The sequence below is a fragment of the Cataglyphis hispanica genome, chromosome 16, assembly GCF_021464435.1.
Source record: "Cataglyphis hispanica isolate Lineage 1 chromosome 16, ULB_Chis1_1.0, whole genome shotgun sequence".
Taxonomy (NCBI): domain Eukaryota; kingdom Metazoa; phylum Arthropoda; class Insecta; order Hymenoptera; family Formicidae; genus Cataglyphis; species Cataglyphis hispanica.
Window position 1 is genome coordinate 4,660,249 of NC_065969.1, and position 16,754 is coordinate 4,677,002.

Sequence of the window (16,754 nt, forward strand, 5' to 3'; positions counted from 1 at the left end):
CGGTGGAGTGAAACATGCCGCTGTCGACACGTGGAAGAGTGGAAAAGTTTCCAACATTGTGGGACACCGCGCTGATCTTATCGAGATTATCGCCGCGATATGTAATATTATCGGCATCTCTACTCTCCATTCCACAAATAAGTCTCTCACCTTGAAAGGAGAGAGTCACGCTAAACGTGCATTAGTATAGAATGAAAAAAACATAATTTTGAAATAATTTATTATGTATCGTTACATAATTTATAACGTCAAAAGTCGTCTCGTGTTCATTTCATCGAGTCGCTATATTTAATTATAACAATGTCTTAATTTTAATGAAATGATTTATTCCAAGGGGAGATTAATTCGTCGCGAATTGTTGAGCGGAATACAAGTATTGTAAAATCTAAATAATACGAATCTGAGAAATGCTAAATATGATGTAACATTTCATCGCACAATTATGCGACCGTATTAATAATTATGCTTTATTGGAGAAAGCCCGCGGGCGAATAAGCGAGTGACGTCACGTAAACGTCGACGTCAAAATTCAATTTCCTGCAATATTCATTCACGTACTTGATCACCCGCGAGCATCAATTTTGGAACGCCCATTGTGGCGACGGACGGCACTAATAAAGCCGACGTCGTCTTAATTAAATCGAAGGAAAAGACATACACGACCGCAAATTCGATCAGGCATGTTCGGAAAGTCGACACCTGGCGAAATTTCCCCTGACCGGTAATGACTCGTAATTACGGGGTGGAGCGTAGAAAAATGATTGCCGCGGAGAGAAACCTCCTTTCTCGTGCCATCGATCCGAGGGTGGCGTCCCCTCCTCCTCCCCCTCCTCCCCATTCCACGCTTCTAAATCTCTATTATGCTCCGCGTTCACGAGAAACTTGGGCGACGAAGTTTCACCTGGCAACTTTTATTTCGGGGAAGTTATCCACGAGATAGATAAGTAGGTAGGTAGGTAGGTAGTCGCCCTTAACGATTAAGCCCGCCAACACTCGCGTGTCGCCTATTAATATGAAAACTAATGAGCGCGTATATTATAATAATGTCCCTTTTTCCCCGATATCTACTTCTATCCTTTTATCAATTATGTTAACATTTTTTACAATAGAATTTCATATCAAGATAAGCGTATGAAACTGATGCATCAGTATAATTAATTCCTTTTTCGAGCGCAAACGTTGGCAGGAACTAATATTATCCACCGCGGACTGTGAGACAAGTATAAAGGCGAAAATGCAGTTGCACGGATATAACGATGAGCTTGCTCTCGCTCCGAGAGCATTTTATTTTTACGACGCGTTGCGTGCGCACGCGGGCTTGATGCCGTACATAACACGATTACCCGCTATGCTACTTAATTATATCATACAGATAAATTTTACAGCGAGGTGAATCGAGGCGGAAGACACTTTGCGAGCAATGATTTCTATTTTAACAGCGTTGAATTTTCTATTACGGAAAATCCCTCTCACCGATTTCGTTATCAAGCATTCTCTCTCTCTCTCTCTCTCTCTCTCTCTCTCTCTCTCTCTCTCTCTCTCTCTCTCCCTGCTTGTTGAATATAATAATCATACAGCTGCTCGAGCGCGAGAGATATCCCTCGCAAATATTTATTACGCGCCCGATTTACGCTCGGCTGTTGATAACTATCACTTCTCATTGTTCGCCGTTCACCTCAAAGGTGGCTTAATTATTTTCATTGCGCGCCATAAAAATTTTTGATGGGATTCAAATTGATCGACACATTTATATATCCCATGCTTATTGATTTTCCGATAATTCCGTCAACAGATTATTTTGCCAATTTGTATCATAATTCTATGGATAAAAGGATTAAAACGCGTTAATCGTGCTTCAAGATTTTTCACATAAAAGTGCGATTAATTTGCGTCATTATTTCGCGACTGGATTCACGGTAACGATTCGCGCTCACACATCTTTTATTGGATCGTTATTCGCGTGAGATTACAATGCCGTCAGGAACAAACGTAGCCTGCGGGCATAGCGGATGTCGCCATTTGTTCGAGACGTCATTTTTCAGAATGCACCATTTCTGTAATTTATATTCTTCATCGGTGACGGTGAGACGTGCCAGCCTATCGCTTTTCTCATTCCTCCGACCTGTCCCCGTGACTTCTACCGTGACGAAAATTTAAGACTGCATATCGCATTGTTCGTAACGACGGATCCGGATATTTCGATCGTTCGTTTCTCGCGAACGCAATTTTGCTGAAATTCCTGCGCGCGAAATATTTTATTACGAAAGCATCGAAAATACTTGATATTTTCTTTGCATCACGATGTAGTAAACAATATATAACATGTACCGAGATTATTCATTTTTTCCATTCTATGTTATATTATAATTGAATAAATAAATTTTGCTTCAAATTTCTTTCTTTTTTTTTTCCAAACAGATACGAATAGTAGGGTGGAGGAAAAGAGAGAGGCAAAGTGCAGCAGAGCATTTTGAATAGAAAAGAACGAAGAATGCATAAGAGCACACGTGACCGCGTATGATGAAAAGACGAGGGGAGTACCTCATATGCAATGACCAATGCAATTCGTAAAAGTGGCGATAAATCATTTCGATCGTAGGTGAATTTCGAGATCTTCGCGCAAAGTGGGTCGCGAGTTTCAAAAGGATGCTCTCCTCCCGATTTGACGCCGGAGATAGGTAGGTAGGTAGATATGGATATTTAGTCCTCGGCTGCGCACTGCAAACTATTCGCGGCCCGTATTTCGAGAGGAAAGGAATAATTTGGGTCACACGCGACTCTAGCACAATGGCCGATCGCAGGGTACCAAAGCATGAAATTCAATTGAACGGGTAAATTCAGAAAAGACAACGGACCGTAGCGTTGCCGATACGTTGCCGAGCGAGATGTCCCGTTCTATGTGCTCTTCGTTTTGTGCATGCAAATATTCCCCGCTGAAAACGATACGCGCAGTATATACGAGATCTGAATCCGCAAATTTGAATCTAATCATGCAGAAAGGAGAAGCGTATCCAATTCTTAGGAAAAATAAAATTTTAATAACGAGTAAAAAGGAGAAACCATGATAATAATAAATATGTGTATATTTTTGGATGGCAAAGTAATTTAAAATTAAAAACGCCGCAAGATGAAAAGAGCTCAGAATTACAAAAGGTTTACTACATGATCACTGGGAGAAATTTAGACTCAGCAAAACTGACGTAAGTCAAACGGACTTTTTTTTGGCATTCAAACTCCTCGCGTGAGTGGATTCGTTTCTGAAATATTCCACTTTCACGCGACGCGAAATTCTCTAATTTTGTTTCCAAATTTTATTGCCGACAAACGAGAAATCCTCGCAGAAACGTCAATAGAATTAAGTATACCGGCAGTAAAATACGCGTTATCGTATACGTCGACTGTTCGCGCGATCCCTTATCGCGCACGCTCGAATAGCAAACGTGAGCTATTATGTTCTATGTCAGTCTTTTACAATCGCTGTATCGACTATTAATCTCGCGCGCTTAAATAACAATCGTCGCGACAAACATGCGTAAAGCAAGTCGCTCCCGCCGAAGTGACCCATTTGAAAACTTGACACGCGGAACCGAAAGCATCTTCGCGACTCACCGCCGATCAATCGATCAATCGATCGATAGAAATACCCGCGAATGTACCGTACGAGGCTTAAGTCCCGCGGGATGCGGTATAAACGCGATAGACGTCGATTCCCAGCTGATTTGCATGACTACGCATAATAATCGAACGTAGCCACGCATCCGTTCGTTCGTTCGTACGCTCCTATCGACGTCTCGAGAGCGTTTAGTACATGACATTCGCCGAATTTGCTCCGCTCTTTGTCTCTCTCCGTCCAGTCCAAGTTTCCTTCATTAAAATAGTCAGTCAATGCTCCGAGGTGTATAAAGCGTATATAAAGCGAGTAATTATTCGGTGGACCGAGTGGAATATATGCATGCGCGTGTGCAGGTGTGTATGTAATATCTCTAGCCGCGCGTACCGCGCACGGGGGCGTCTGTACCCGTCTCTTCCTCATAGAATAATGCGCATATTAATGCAGTAGGGTATAAATTAGTTGGGATCTGACTAGACGAGCCGGCACAGCTCTCGGATACATACGAAAGGCATCTCTCTACCAGCGTACACATATACAAACGAGTCCCTCCCTCCCTCCATCCCTTCCTTCCGCGTCCCTCCCGCGCCTAGAATGCTGGCGTATATACGTGGCATATGTGTACTTATAAACGTGACAAGTAGGACAATGAAAGCTGCACGCGTTCTACGTGTTTCCTGGCAACCTCTGCTCTTGATTTATCTAACGCTGTTGCGACACCCGCCAAGTCGCGCCCGAAAACATTTCCTTTTACGCTCTATAAGCGAGATAGAAACGGTAGATTTAGCGGATATAAAACGCGCGCGATGAGTCAATTCGTCTATTTTACAATACCGCGCACGCGCGCGCTTTTCTCTGAGCCGCCTATTATTCCGATTATGATGGAAAAATAAGAATAAACTGATTGTTCGAGAGAAAAAAACATCTGTAAATATGATTCTCTTGAGGACTTGAAAAATATCGCTGAAATGTACATGACACGGGAAAAGTTTGCGTTTATAAAACATCGCATAATTTTTTTATCCCGCGTTAATGCGGCCCTTATATGAGAAAGCGAGAATCGAGTTTTAATTTTTTTTTTTATATTTATCACCGAGAGGAAGAGATTACTAAACTCCATAATCGGATATTGTATTTTTTTTTTTTTTTACCGATCGTGTGTTCACGAATTCAACCGATACAAAGCTGCGCTTGCGCTCAGATCTCATCTAAAAAATGGTGAAACCATGTTCGCGGATTAAAACATGTAAATCCATCAAGGTCTCGAAGTTTAATTTTCAACTGGGGATCCTGTTCGACGCGCCGGGCGTTTCGTGTGTAAACGAAAGTACAAATCAATTTTTCAATGCGCCACGGAACGCGCTAAATCTCGAAAACGGCGACGCGAACAGGATACACAGCCGAATGAGATGATATTGCATCTGGCTGTGCCAATGTTGAATGACGATCGCGACTGTTTTATACGCGAACCATGATGCGCGAGAGCACATGCAAAGTCGATTGAGTTACGCGAATTCCCAGTCATTTTCTCAGCCAACGGAAGTTGTACGCGAATAACTTTTATCGTATTTATATATGATTTCGACGAATGATGACAATGATGACGACAACGTCGATGGCAACAATACAAAGTTATTGCATCCGCCGAGTGCATTCCGAATCGCTTTGATGCCTTTTAACGGTAAACCTTATATTTTAATCCGGGACTGCGAAGCAAATTGGCAAAGCTGGAACGGCGAGATCGATCCGGTGAAAGTAATTTAGTGTTGGCCGGCTCCACTTTAAAAGTACTATCGAACTGAAAAACCGATCGACTGACTCGATTACCCCAAATACTTTGTAAATACGAATTAAATGCGCCGAGACGTAAACGCACGATTTTTTAAAATCCTAATCAAAATCAAATACGATCAATGTGCGCGATATGCGTTTCCGCGATATATATAATATCATTTAAATATTAATTTAATATATGCGAGTAATAAATCGGATAAATTACAAAACAATAGGCCAGTATATTATTGGATATTTCATACGCATTAAAGATCAGTCTTTCGAGATTACGTTATTTTTGTCAAAATGAGTTCGCAGAATTACTGACGAGATGCGATAATTATCACTCTGCACAATTACATCGAGCATAACTGTTAATTGTTTGGTTATTCCACGTCGATATAATAGGCTGAGCATTAATAATTCTATTTGCTTAATCAACCGTGACATCAAGAAGTATTTGTGCTGGTGATTATGGATCGCGTATTGCCCCAGGGTTATAACGGACCACATGTCGAAGAACTAATTGATTAACTGCGCGAATAAATCATTTCGCATAGTCGTGGTAAATAGCAATCTATCAGCTGTATGTGTGCATGTGCATAACCTCACTGTTAAATAATTAAGTGTATCTTCATATAAATATCTATACTTTTGTTTATATATATTTTTGTGTAAAAATAATGTAAAATCGAGCATATTTATTTGCATGTACATCAACGGTCCTTTTAATGCTCGTGTCGCATTTTGTAATACAGCAATTTAACTAATAATTTTAATTATCTCGAGTAAATTTAATTTCGAGAGATATATTTTGAAGAACATTTCAACATTTAACATGTCTGTAAAGAATTACGTGTAGTCGTAGTAATTGTATTCAATTATGTAAGAACCGTGGTCTTGCAAGAAGGTCTGGTTTGAGGACTCGTTTAGAGAATGAAGCGGAGACTTCCGCAATGGAGCTTCATAGTGCAGGACTAAGTCAATTTAATCAAGTAATGCACCTAGTACACGGTGCAGCTTGAATAGACCTCTAGGAAGACATTAAAATGGACCACGATCCTTATAATCTTCGTTTAAGCTATCTACCTCTCTAAATATATCAGATAAGTATGGATTTTCCGCGACGATGCAGATGAATTTTTAAAATATTTTCTTGAAAAAGTGAACAATCGATTTATTTCTATATCGAACATTATAATCTTAAACAATGACGGGAGTTTCATATACGATCATCGCAAAGATAACAGTAATCTCTTTCATATAAGAAAAAAATATTTGTCTTAAATTTATCAAAAAAAAAAAAAAAAAATCTTTTTAAAAACATATCCAGGTTACTTAACAATGTAAACGTAAAACATAGGATAATGTAAATTCTCGAAATTCTCACAATCTTCTTGGTTACACGAAGCATTAAAATGTCTCACGACTACGTGTCACTCTGTGGAGATTTTTTTTTTCGCAAATTTATCGTGTATACGCAGCATTTTTCAACGTCCTACTTGCCAGCGCAGCGACGAGAGGATAAGAAAAACCGCTGCACGTACTGAATTTGATATAATGCTTCGCGCAAATGAACTTTTCTATCGACTAATTACAAAAGCAGGAAATTTGCGTAAATGCCCCGGCCCAGAACGAAATAATTAAAATTAACGAGCCAATTTTTGCGCGCCCGTTATACCAAGGCGGTTCGGGCTGAGCGCGGCGTGTTTGATTAAAACCGAACGATTAGATGAACGGGGTCACATTTCCCCGTGACCTTATCAGTTACCTTAAATTGGCCCATTCGCGTCTAATTAAGCTGTTGGTAAGTTTCATGATGAAAGTCTTGTAATCGTGGTAAAATTATTTCCACACATTCGCAACAGGACCTTCGTAATAAAATTGCTGGCGTCAGAAACAAAGACGTTGAATAACCCATCTCTCCTTCTCCCCCTTTCTCGTATTTGCTCACCGTCATTGTTTCCCCATATTTACCGAGGCGTTATAGTACGTAGGCAAAATGATGTTTGATAGGAAAATTGGACGCGATTCTATATACGCATATACATATTGCAATAAACGTCTCACTGACAGTCAGCGCAATAATTTGAATAACGTTGTATGTACGACCACAAAACTGATTACACTCCCATTAGCTGCCGATATCGATTCCATGTGTACCACTTGTATGTATATATGCATATATAACTAAACCGCGTATTGCTGCCTCGTTGCATAAATGCGCTTTTAATATTTGCGATACATACGGGAAAATAAATTGATTTAAAAGCAAGATAATTCCTTTATCGATTCCGACATATTGCAATATCATCCTACAACTGTATTTCTATACCGAAACAGAACAAATGTTTGATTTTTGAATCGCATTCTATTGACTTATCACAATATGGTAATATTTGTCATATACATTTCTATTATATAATATATATATATATACATACATAACTAACCGAGAAGCAAAAATCGCGAAATAATCGATATTGAAATAATTAAACCATTGTAAGTTTCTACTGAGATTTTTGACATTTAAAATAAAAATTGAAATAAATTTTACGAGGGAAAGATAACGGTTAAGTCTGAAAATGTGCACGTTACTTAAGAGTAATTACTTGGCTCGTTTGTTACATCCTCCGCGTAATTACATGCCCGATAGAAGAACTTACGAGACATTGTCTTCGAATTGTCCCATAAGTACTGTTAATGTCTCGTTGTATTCAGGAATGGTTATGCCACTCAGATTCTTCTTGAAGGTGTCGTCAATTTCCGTACTCACGAATGGCATTACGTCAAAGTAGGTAGATCTGTACGTCGCGAGATGCGCGGCATTGTTACATAAAAGATAAACACTATGAACTGAATTCCATTTTACTCGGTAATTACTATTCTGTTTACTCTACCGCACACGAAGCGCCGGTTCTCAAACACGGTTGATCGACAGAAAATGGGAGAAGTATTTAACGACAACAAGTTCAAGTCATTCAGGATTCTTGTTCATAAAGTTACAATATTTTTTCTACAGTCAGTTTCTCTCTACAAATTCTACCATAGCATCTCTCACTTTACGAAAAATAAATTATTGCTCATAATAATTATTGCCTGTTGATATATATATCGATCGAACTTTGAGAGAGAGAAAATAAATAATTCCCGATAATATTTATTTAAGAATATAGATAATAAAGATAATTTCTGGACATCATCTTTATTTAAAAAAAAAACTAACATAATTGCGTACGTAAAACTCGATCTTCTCAAACTCCGATAAGCCTTTAATGCAAAATGTAAAACTACTTAATAGCAACGAACGACTAAAAAAAGCGATGCTTTTTGTGTATTTGATCTTTCCTATAAAATTGTATATCTTTATAGAGATATATGTCAAAAGGATATGTCGCTTTAAAAATTGAAAATTCTTGTTAAATACTATAATACTATACTCACAGTGACAGAAATAAAAAATGAGAAGTTTCTATTAATCTGCGAGACGTTTAACATTACATTTCCATCTCGTCCAATGGTATAATGAAGAATATTCAGAATTCTTTCTCACCGTTGCTGAAATTGCGCGAAAAAGTGAGAGACTCACGGAAAGAAACGACGGCCGTTTTCTCTCTCTCTCTCTCTCTCTCTCACTTTCTTTCATTACGTGTACGATAATAAAAATTGGATTACAAGTTTCTCAATCTTCTCCGTACTACTTTCTTCATATGCAAGTGAATTTTCGTGAATATTCCGGCCAAAACGACACCACAAAACTCGTCGACTTAAATTCTGAATATAATTTCAGCAAAAATATCACGGCAAGAAAAAAGCTAAACATATGACAACAAAAAAGAAAAAAAATATATATTTTTAATTTTATACGAAACTGCGCTCATGGAAAAAATACAATTGCAAAATTTTATCTATATTATTTATATACATAATTTTGATCTAGAATATCTTATATTTTCCACTTTTTATAAAGATAAAGCGATGATAAAGCATCGAAAGTAAGCGAATGTATGATATATTACACCTGACATTGCAGTAACCAAGTAAACTCATCTGTAAGCTTCGCGATCTTATCCAAACGGCCAAGTCTCTGGTAAAAATTTTCATGATAAGATTTTATATACAGCTGTATTATTAATCAAAGAAAACATCGATTAAGTAATGTTTCTCGCCGCAGTTTGATAAGACAGGAGGGAGCGGTTGCTAACGCACTGACTGACGCGATAAACGAGTTGAGCAAGAGATGCTGACAGAAAAAAGATAAAATAAGACAAACTCGTCATCCAGAGAGAAAAGTACAAGAGGAAACCAGCTATTATCGAATTACGGGCAGTTCATCTTTGGGATCGCCAACGTAATAAAACATAATTGTTCCGTGAAGGAAAAAAAGATGTGCAATTAAATGATTATTATATTTCGATGTTTACGTACGTTTTAAAATATTATTTATATAAATCTATCTTCATCATGCTTTATCCAAATCTCTTATGTATAAATAATGCAAGAAGCGGAAAAAAATCAAAATTAACATTGTAATTAAATGATGGCAAATAATAAATTTCGCAAAAGTTTTTTTTTTGTATATGTGAAAAATGATATTAACGAATTGTGATTTTTCATTTAAATATTTTCATATAAACATTTGCCAAAATTTGTTTATATATATAATCCTTTACAATTATTTATACAATGAGCTTTTGCTAAAAGCAAATTTAGTCGATCAAAGTTGCTGTGTATATGAGGCGTTTATGCGAATTCCGAACGATAATTTTGATCAAACGATAATGCATGGCAGATAGATTACGGATGATTATGGCCATTTGAAAATTAGTGCAAACGCGAGATAAATCGGCTCTTCGGAACGCATCATTTCTTCATTAAACGCGCGCGCGTTAGAGATCCACCAATAATGTCCTATGAACTACATATATCCACGAAACGTAGTTATCTTGGTGAATAGCTTCCTTCGATCGAACATCCGGTATCCGGAACATCGTCATTATCGCGAAAAAGACGGGCATTCCTCATCGCGCAATACTCTACGGCGTGCTATGTAATAAAGAGATTCCTTGGGCTGACTGGAACGCAGTTGCGGGTGTCATTTCTACTTTCAAATTAGTCCTGTTCGTCTCGATCCGATAGTCGATATAGCGAAAGAATGCGGTTCACTCTAAGTCACGGATAAGGGAAGCAATCAAGGGACGACCTTTAATTTATTTCGCGCCAGACGTCGTTAGATAGAAAAAAAGACTGTTCGCTTTAAGAATCTATATTTCATGTAAAATTAATCGTTGCCTCTCGTATGTACAACAATTAATTATACAGGATACCTCTCTCAGATCGAGTATAAAAAAAATATTTATTCGCTCAACTATTTCTTGGTTAAGTCCAAAACACCCTGTGTAATATTAATTGTCGTACACGCGACAATCACCTATGTATGAAATATAAATGTTAAAAGTTACGAAACTATTAATTTATCCCATTTTACCATCAGAATATATTTTTGGTTTTATATTAAATCTCTGAATAATAAAAGAATTTTTATGCTATACGCTCATATATAAAGCAAAATCATTTTTTCAGCACAAAACGTCACGTGATGTAGCAATAATGTTTTTTTTTTTAAACGCGAATACCGATAATCGGCTAATCGATATAAAACAGTCATATCAGACATCCTTACGATCGGATTAATAGGAAATGTGTATTTGTATCGTTCATGGACTATCGCATTGTAATTTCATTTCTGAGCAATTAATACGCCGGCTGTAACCGATGCACGTAATGGTCCGTTCGCGCAGATTGACAAACGGAAAGCAAATAGGAATAGCAATGCCGATATTTGCGCGTAGCCACGATGTAAATAACGCGTATCAAAGGATGTGAATATGAGCACATATGAGATACCGAATCCCTGTTTAGCGTGCTAAATTTGACAAGCCTTATATTTACATAGGATAAATAGGGCAACTATTTATACTCCTATGTACATCATTTTAATTCTATTTATCGATATATAATTTTTCAAGTGAATAATTGAGTTCGTACATGTGTTGCATAATTACGTAGCTAAAATTTATCACATTAATTTGGTTTATGTAACTCCGAAAAAAGGGGGGAATTACGAGGTGGAAAAAAACTGAATATGATCAAAGCAAACAATAAAATCAGTGCCGTGCTGTATATGGTGATAAATCGCAGCAATATCAATTCCTGCAAGACGAACTACCGTATTTCCCGAAAGCGATCTATAATAGTCACGCGACACATTCGCGACCGATCGTTCCGATCGAAGCATCGATCGTGCAAAATCCCCATCGTCGAAAGATAAAATTCCCGATGGAAGTAACACGCGTGTGCATTAAACAGGAAAACAAATCGCAGGTGTGCCATAAAATTGCGTATCTCTATGGCGTTTTTTTGTACATACTAGCGACGGTGTAGCAATCGCTGAATAACGAGAAACCGCCCTCGAGTTTCATGGATCGCTCAATAATTTATAGATTAAGTCGCGCGTGAAATACGAATTTCTGGCACCTCCGGGCATGTCGCGAATTAAAAGCGCGCGTTGCACTTGTCAAATTGTTATTACTCATTGCCAAAATATCGCGATTGATTCCCGATAGAATGCATTTTTTTCTATTTTCGATAATTCCTGCAGAAAATCAAGTTGCAAAAAGATTTCAAAGCTTCCAAAACTCAACATGTCAAAATTTTTAAAAAATTCTCTTTCGCCAAAAAAAAAATATTTGCATCGCAATATATATAATTTATCGTAATCATATTATATGTAACATTCACTGTGTGTTCAAGTTATCTACGATATTTCTTCCCTAAAGGGCATGACATCTCGGTTAACGAGTAAGCTTAAAGCTCGCGGCTGTCTCCGGTAGAGTTTCAATGGAAAAAAAGAGCGAAGCAAAAAAAGAGAGAAAGTATCACGATTGTCGGAAAGCAAATTTACGCGCACACGTGTTCATGTGCACGTGCGAGATCTTGAGCGACGATAACGGCGTATCGAATTCTCGGCAAGACGACGATGGGCGAGCGCGATCGCGATCGCATGAAAAAGTAGAATACATACAAAAGGTTAACGGCGTATAAATTTCACGTGGCAGATTTCGTCAAGCGGAATCGTCAAGGAATGACTGCTGTTAAGTTTAGTGGCACGTTAGACGCGGAAATCGCAATCGTATGTACGCGAAATGTACAAGTTCTTGGCGCTTTCTTTTATGCGCCGATTCTTCTCGCCATTTTAAAGACGATATCTCATTATCTTACCTTAAAGACTATGTTTCATTACTTCGTAACATTTATTTTTAAGTATCTATAACGGACTTGTAACTGATTTTTTTCTAATTAACAATAACATTCTCTAAAATTGAAGTCTATTTAAAATAAAATTTAAATTAAGATTTTGTACAGTTTTGACAGTTAATTAAAAAAAAATTGGTCGATTTTTAATTTAATATTTCGAATGAAACATGCAGTAGTAGCTCTTTTTTGTAGTTTAACTTTTAATATCTGTGACAATATACTGATATACTCTTTCGACTGCAAGTAAAATCTGACATAAAATTGCGATACGCTTGGCCATTGTGCGCGAAATGAAAAGGGCCTATTAAAAGATTTAGTTCACCTTAACGAAAGTGCGCGATATCCGATATAAAACGCGTATAACGCCAATGTCATTTCGTACGATACTCGCAAACTACTGTAATTTTGTCATCGAAGTTTATTCTTCAGAGATAAAAAGCACACAATGAAAAGAAATGAGAAAAATAATAGTTTTGTAGCGTTGTTAAATGTCTAAAACGTACTAACAGATATAAAGCGTTAAAAATTTTAAAACTCTGTGTGACTAGAATTGGAAAATATATCGCGATGTGTCAACGTAAATTACATCAACTAAATTGTATCAACGTGTTCGTAACTGTTTATAACGGGAAATATGTTATCAATAATGATCAAATAAGCACACGCATTAATAATTCAAATGTGCCTATTTGTTATTTGATTACTGTTTAATATAGTAACGTTAATTAAAGTTTTAATATGTTAATTATATCGTGTGTGCTAAAGATCCCTTTTAAGGACAGACATAGTGTTGTCGCACACGGCAGTTACCGATTCACGTAAATTACCGGTGCCGGATAACCGGTGTCGGATTAAGATCGTAGGCACAGAATTTACCCCGACATACATATTTTGACAAGGGCAGGCGAGGGTTAAGACCAAGATTTAGCTCGTCTTTGTAGACATAGTCTCGCGATTGTCAACGTAGTCGATATCAGGCTAGGAACCTTCTTATGAAAGAGTTCCCTGTACTTTTTCTTTAAGTTAAACACACAGACTCGAAGAAAAACGGACATTCTTTTAAAAAAAAGAAGTATCGTGATACTTTATGGTAATAATTTATTAGATATCTTCTCTGTTAAATTCAACGAGAAAAGACTTCATGTAGAGAAAAAAATCATTCGTGCATCTCTCTCACACGTAAATTTTATAATGTTAATTTTTAAAAGATAGATTTTCCAAATTAATAATATTTTAATTTTTTTTCGCGAATAATTTAATTATCTCATCCTTATTAGAATTACATTACTATTTGTATATACATACGGTAAAAAAGAGCAAAATTCGTATAAGTTCTATATTATTCAAAATTTATGATAAAATGAAAAAACTCACCGGCAAAGTATAATAAATTAATTAAAAAATAAATTAATAAAAAAATATAAACAAATTTTTCGGGATTGCGTTATTAATAATTAAATTGAATTATAAATTCCACGTTTCACTGCACATTTTTATCTAGAGATAAGGGAGAAAAATCTACAAAGAGATTATATATAATATAGAATATATTACATAGTATAAATAAAAAAAAAAAAAAGAAAAACAGAACTATATGCTTAACTTAACATAAAAATATACTTGAACTTTATTTCCGCGTCCCTCACACTCGATTCCTTTGGAAACAGCATTATGGCGAGAATCACGAAACTAACTCGACGAGACTCGAAGACGAATCGTCGAAAGTAGCGCTTAACGAGCACGTTAAACAACCACCGCTAAATCGTCACGAGGAAAGAAGCCGCGCAAATGCACGGGAATCCTTCAACGGTAGAGAGGCGGGAGGGACAATACACGCGAGAGGGAGGGAGGGCGAAAGCGGGTAAGAGACGGCTAAAGATAATGTACTCCTGCATACAGATGACGTTATTAAACGGAAATCTGCAGATGGAGCGAACGCATAAAGCACTGTCTGCCGTCGTTGTCTGATTAGGCATGCAACGTTTCCCCCTTCCTCCTCCCCCTCCCCCTCGTCCCGTCCTTCTATTCACTCCTTGTGTTTCCGCGAGAAGCACGAAGCGCGCTTTCTCTCTCTCGCGCTCTCTCTCTCTCTCTCTCTCTCTCTCTCTCTCTCTCTCTCTTTCTTCCGTTGCGGTCGCGCACCGCCAAGTAAATTCCGTAAAACGATAACGACAATTTTAACACCGTGTATAATACAACATTTAGTTTGTTCGCGATAACGAGCAAAACGCGTTTTTCTCGCGATCGCATTCTCTGGAAAATCTCACGGGAATCGTCATCTTTTATAGCTATCCGATACATCGAAACGCTCTTCCTGCCCTTGTCAGTAAATAAAATGGAAATGCATAGCATGAAATATATTTACCGTTTCAATTAATCTCCCAATAAATTAGTAGCATTAATCGATACTTTTGCTCAAAATTAGCTACGCGAATGGCTAAAGATATCGTATAACATATATACGAATTCTTTTCTTTTTGCATTATCTTATTATTAATTAGATAAATGTCATCTAAAAATATCATCAATGCATTTCGAATAATATAAAATTTCCATTTTTATCAAGACGGTAAATATATTTTCATATTCGTGAAAAAGTGTACTCACAAATAGATGAGGTCCCGCGTCTGGCGAAAATTCGTCGTCCACACCATCTTGCGCTCCACAGCAGATATCGTTGTAATCTGATCCTTCCCATCTTTTGTAGAGACACACATACACACACACACACAAGTCCATTCACTCGCGAGACGATATTCGCCCGATATTTCACTCGGCACTCCCGAAATACGCGCGATTTCAGCGGATAAAAACCGATAAGACATATCGGAGTCCTGTTGCGTCTTTCGCGACGCCTTATGTCGGACGAGAAAATATATCGAAAATTTGTAAAGTTTGTCTAGTCGGCCATGATGCTCTAACGGCAAGTCAAGTATCCGCGACGATGATCGGCGTCGATCGCGAAGGACAAAATTCGCGAAACGATATTCGCCCGATATTTCACTCGGCATTCCCGAAATACGCATACGATTTTAGCGAATAAAAATCGATAACAGACATATCGGAGTCCCGTTTGTCTTTCGCGACGCCTTATGTAGGACGAGAAAATACGGCGCAAATTTCTCGAAGGTCGTTTGAACGGCCATGATGGTCTAACGGAAAATATCTGCGGCGTAGATTTTCTCGAAGGACGCGATCGCGATAGCGACGTTAATAGCGATGATACGCGCTAAATTATACGATAAAACGATCGCAGGGTACTTAATTCGATACTTTCGACGTAAATATGCGCGCAGAATTCACTTTTACTGCGTAGCAGAAAAGAAAAAATAACGGAGCGAGACGCGATACGTCTCGACCGCGATCGTCGCGAGCGCGAACTATACAAGGACAAGACGGTGGCGTTGCATCGCGGCGATAGCAAGTGGCATACTTCATACCGAGTACAAAAACTGCCAAAGTTTCGCGTCGTTTGATTGGTTAATCAGGAGGAAACGAGAGAAAAATTTCTTTACTACTATTGGTCAATCGAACGCTTTCAAGTATTTAGTAATATTTTGATGAAATGTTGAAACGTTCTAATATAATACGTAATTATAGGGAGAGAATCTCCCACTCACGTCCTTTCGCGACCGCGGCTCGAAGGACATTACGACTACGCAGAGCGCTCGAACCCTCTCTGCCGCGCGCGAAGGCCAAGTCGATGTAAACAATAACGCGCTACGCATAACAAAAACAAACCCTTGGTATGCGACGTATAGCGCGCTATTGTATACAATGTATACATTCCACACGCATACAACAATATAATATAATAGATTATAGATACGTCACAAAGAATACTACGTGCGTCGCGTGACTCGTGTTGTCAGTCGTACCGCATGACTTGAGGAGATAGTAACGGCGTGTGCGCGGGTATCTTTCTCATAAGTACCATCGCCACAAATACGAATAAATGTAAAATTATTTCTTACGATTCTTAAGACTTTTGCGATGTGTAAACGTGCCCTTCATATTCGATCGATTTGTGACGTCATTCGCGCGCCGAAATTCG

General features: G+C 37.9%; 1 protein-coding gene across 4 annotated transcripts in view; it reads right to left on the reverse strand.

Moving 5' to 3' along the window:
* Positions 1-16,310, reverse strand: part of LOC126855343 (zwei Ig domain protein zig-8-like) — a 281,643-nt gene extending 265,333 nt beyond the window's left edge. For 3 of the 4 annotated variants that reach the window (XM_050602906.1, XM_050602905.1, XM_050602909.1), the window contains exon 1: positions 15,308-16,310. In XM_050602906.1, coding sequence (XP_050458863.1) covers positions 15,308-15,726 — 419 coding nt within the window. In that variant the 5' untranslated portion in view covers positions 15,727-16,310. The remainder of the gene's footprint in view (positions 1-15,307) is intronic. The other variant, XM_050602908.1, reaches the window with a different exon arrangement.
* Positions 16,311-16,754: the final 444 nt, after the last annotated feature.